The sequence below is a fragment of the Etheostoma spectabile genome, chromosome 14 (genome assembly GCF_008692095.1).
Source record: "Etheostoma spectabile isolate EspeVRDwgs_2016 chromosome 14, UIUC_Espe_1.0, whole genome shotgun sequence".
Lineage (NCBI taxonomy): Eukaryota > Metazoa > Chordata > Actinopteri > Perciformes > Percidae > Etheostoma > Etheostoma spectabile.
In genome coordinates this window covers 12,748,855-12,752,225 of record NC_045746.1, presented here as the reverse complement: position 1 = coordinate 12,752,225, position 3,371 = coordinate 12,748,855, and the positions used below count along the sequence as shown (strand labels likewise).

The 3,371-nt window shown below is 41.6% G+C and overlaps 1 protein-coding gene across 6 annotated transcripts in view; it reads right to left on the bottom strand.

The window, feature by feature from the left end:
- Window positions 1–392: 392 nt before the first annotated feature.
- fhod3a (formin homology 2 domain containing 3a) overlaps window positions 393–3,371 on the bottom strand; it is a 59,072-nt gene continuing 56,093 nt past the window's right edge. For 5 of the 6 annotated variants that reach the window (XM_032536371.1, XM_032536373.1, XM_032536374.1 and 2 more), the window contains 5 exons: window positions 2,886–3,090; window positions 2,751–2,774; window positions 2,246–2,453; window positions 1,958–2,125; window positions 393–1,671 (listed from right to left, as the gene is read on the bottom strand). In XM_032536371.1, the coding sequence (XP_032392262.1) occupies window positions 1,589–1,671; window positions 1,958–2,125; window positions 2,246–2,453; window positions 2,751–2,774; window positions 2,886–3,090 (688 nt within the window). In that variant the 3' untranslated portion in view covers window positions 393–1,588. The remainder of the gene's footprint in view (window positions 1,672–1,957; window positions 2,126–2,245; window positions 2,454–2,750; window positions 2,775–2,885; window positions 3,091–3,371) is intronic. The other variant, XM_032536372.1, reaches the window with a different exon arrangement.

Here is a 3,371-nt window from a genome sequence, read left to right as displayed (position 1 = left end):
TCCCACTCCTCTGGGTGCTGGTCCAGCATCCCACTCACTCTGACATCTCTCCGTTAGTGCAAGTAAAGGACCTGAGCGTGTGTGTGTGTATTTCAGGCCTGTGTGTGATAACAACAGAGAGTAAATTGTAATTTCCACATAAAGGATCAATGAAGAGAATAAATTAAAATTAATTAAATTAGAGACCCACCCACTCAGTGTGTGTTCAAGAAGTGAAGAATTCCCATCCTTTTTTTCAATTAATGGTTGTTTTTTATTGCAGAGTGTGTATACACAGCATTTCTAGTGAAAGTGTATCGTGTTCAGCTCACCACATTATATTTATGCAGCAATATTTCCCTGTTTTTGTTGTATTGTGAGAGGTACAGATGGAGACCTACATTATCCTTTCATATTAATTATCCTTTTAAGTTCATACAAAGTACAATATGTGACCAAAGAGTTTAAAGTAAATGCCCAGATACTGATGCCCTCTCTCAGCACGAAGCAATACTTTCACAGAATAGCCTCTTTTTCCTCTTTCTCTCAGACTATAATACACATTTCTGCAGAAATTACAAAAATAAAAACATCACATGAACCGCACTAAACATGCACACTGTAGTACTACAGTACTTAGTACCTGGCAGCTGACAAGGGCATTTACACATTTTATGCAGAATTTACTGCATGTCTTTCAAAATAGATTAACATTTAAAAAATGTCTTTATCTCTTTGTCTTTTTACACTTTACAAACAGTTCCTCTGAGATAAATACTTCCTTTTGTCCGTGTTTTGAGTAAGTCGTTCATTTCAGAATAGAAACTATTGATGTTGAGTAAGGTGCAAGATGTCCGAGCATTGCAAATAAATATTTTGCCAAAATAAAAACGTTACTTGTAATCAACAGTCATACTCAATATAACTACACCTGTGAATGTGACATTTGTGAGTTATCTGAGAAGTAGAAGGTGACTAAAACAAGAGGGAGATATGGTGAAAAGGTACAGTATCGTCCCTTTTAAATGGAAGGCACATATGATCGAAAACCCTTCACATTCCTACTAAACACAACAACACTCGTCACTTGTCAAATGTGCAGCTGCAGAAGGAAAACACAAAAGTTCTTAGTGAGCCTCTTTGTTTATGTTGATCTCTTGGGATTCTGTGAAACTGGAAAAGAGGAACAAATCAAACTTCCTCTTCAGCTCGTTAATCTTTAAAACCGAAATTCACAGCTTAAATAAAGGAAAAATGGTGAAGTCACAGCTGCAGAAACTCACAAGCAAAAGTGATCCCTTTGGACTAACAACAACCTTTCCAATACATGTTAAATGTATCCGCTCAATGTAAAGGCAGCAGCACTGAATTTAAAGTTGAATACATCAGTCCTTTCATCTTTCTTCATTTCCGAGTTGTCTTTGTGTTGCAAAAAACACTATCATAGATGCAGCTTCATCACTCAGACACATCAGGCAAAATTAGCAGCTGGCAAAAATCTATGAAGGAGGCTGTGACTGGTGAAACACTGTGCAGTGTGGCGAAGGCATACGGCTGACAGAGATGTCGCTCCGGTGAATGAAGAATGACGGGAGGGAGGTTTGGATGATCACATTTCTGCATCAGGAGAATCGGTAAGTCCTAAAGCAAGAGCTTCCTCTGGGGTCAGACCGTTCTTCAGAGTCCGCCTCACTGTGAGGAGAGAAGAGGATTCGTTATAAAATATCAGTTCCTACAATTCTTATAATGCTAAAACTAATAATGTATTCTATCAAGTCCTTTGTGCCTAACTAATCCTTCACTTCTTCATGCCTTTGGGATCTTAATGCAGACTGTCTCAAGCCCATCAACAGCACATTAAAAAAGATTTAAACGTCTGCATACTAATAGTTTATCTTAACAACAACAACATAAGCAAAACCTTGGAATTAGTATGTTAGCATTGATTTGGGATAAAAGTTAAGCATTCAGGTCGTACATGACTTGCGGTTGGCCCTGGACCTCCGCCTCTCTCTGGGCTGGGCTCTGTTTCCTGGACCCTGAGTGGCCGACCTCACTATACGCTCCATGATCTCGTCTGCGTCAGCGTCCTCTCCACAGATCTGAGTATCCCCCATGGGTGGGGTCCATGCTGGCATACTGCGACCTGAAAACATCGAGCAGAATGACAAAGGTATTAACAAAGAAACCCTTTATAGTGCAGTGGCTCTGGTTTTCAGGTTGACTTCTCTGTGTGACCCTGTAAGGAACTTCCTGTCAGCCTCACCTCCCCTTCCAGGCCGGGATCTTGTCCGTGTACGAAGCCCTGGCACTCCGCTGGCCTCCTTTTCACCGCCGCTGAGGCTGGTTCTCAGCACGGCTTTCATGTGCTCGTGCTCTTCAGCGTCCTCTGTGTGGCCCAGACCCTGAGAACACTCGCCCTCCTGGCTGCCACTAGGGGCGCTGTTGCTAATGCTGGAACCAACCCGACCACACTGATAGGGAGGACAGAATGAAAGTCAATAAAAATTTGGCAGCTTGTATTTTTTAAGTATTTTTGGGCTTTGACTCAAACGTGCCAAAGCTAAAGCATCAAGGAAACATCCAACCTGTGAAGATGCCTACTGTACTGATCCATGCAGATATTAAAATCAGTGAAAATACATACTTTGAGGTAAAGTAGTCAAATCAAGGTTAGTGGTTTCATGCACAAACACACACGCCCGTACGTATACACGCACGCACGCACACACGCACACAGTCATGCAGACAGACAGCCCTTATGCTGATACCTCACTCTCCTCTTCCTCATCAGACTACAGGGAAAAGAAAGATTGAAAATGAAGAATAAAAACAGCTGTATGTTTTGTGTGCCTTTGTGTAAGGGATTCTATGTGTGTATGTGTGTGTGTGTGTGTAATGCTCACAGGAGCGTTGACGTCTATGATCATCTTTCCTCGGGTCTTGTTGCGTTCACGGTGGTCGGCTCGTTTCTGTTTCTGCTGCAGCACGCGGTCTCGAGTGGTTCGGTACTCCAGCGCAAACTCACTGAGGATTTTACTAAACCTGTGGACGCTGACCTCTCTCACACTGTAGGCCGGATGACCAAGGAACAACAGGAAGGAATGGAACCTGGGAGAACGAGGGGAGAGAAAGATTGGGAACGTTTAATTTTCCTAAAAGTTCTTTTCTCCAGCGAGAAAGCCATTTTGTAATTGTTAGAAGTTGGTGTAATTTAGGCTGTTTAAGATTTATTCCAAAACACTAGGAATTTGACACTTTTATTACTTTTCTACTGATGACTAAATGTAATTTTACAAGTTAAAATTGATTTTAGATATTATCTTTCCAATGCTTAGAGGAAACTATTAGAACTGTTGGGTCCTTGTAAATTCTGGAGTGTGGTCTATCTG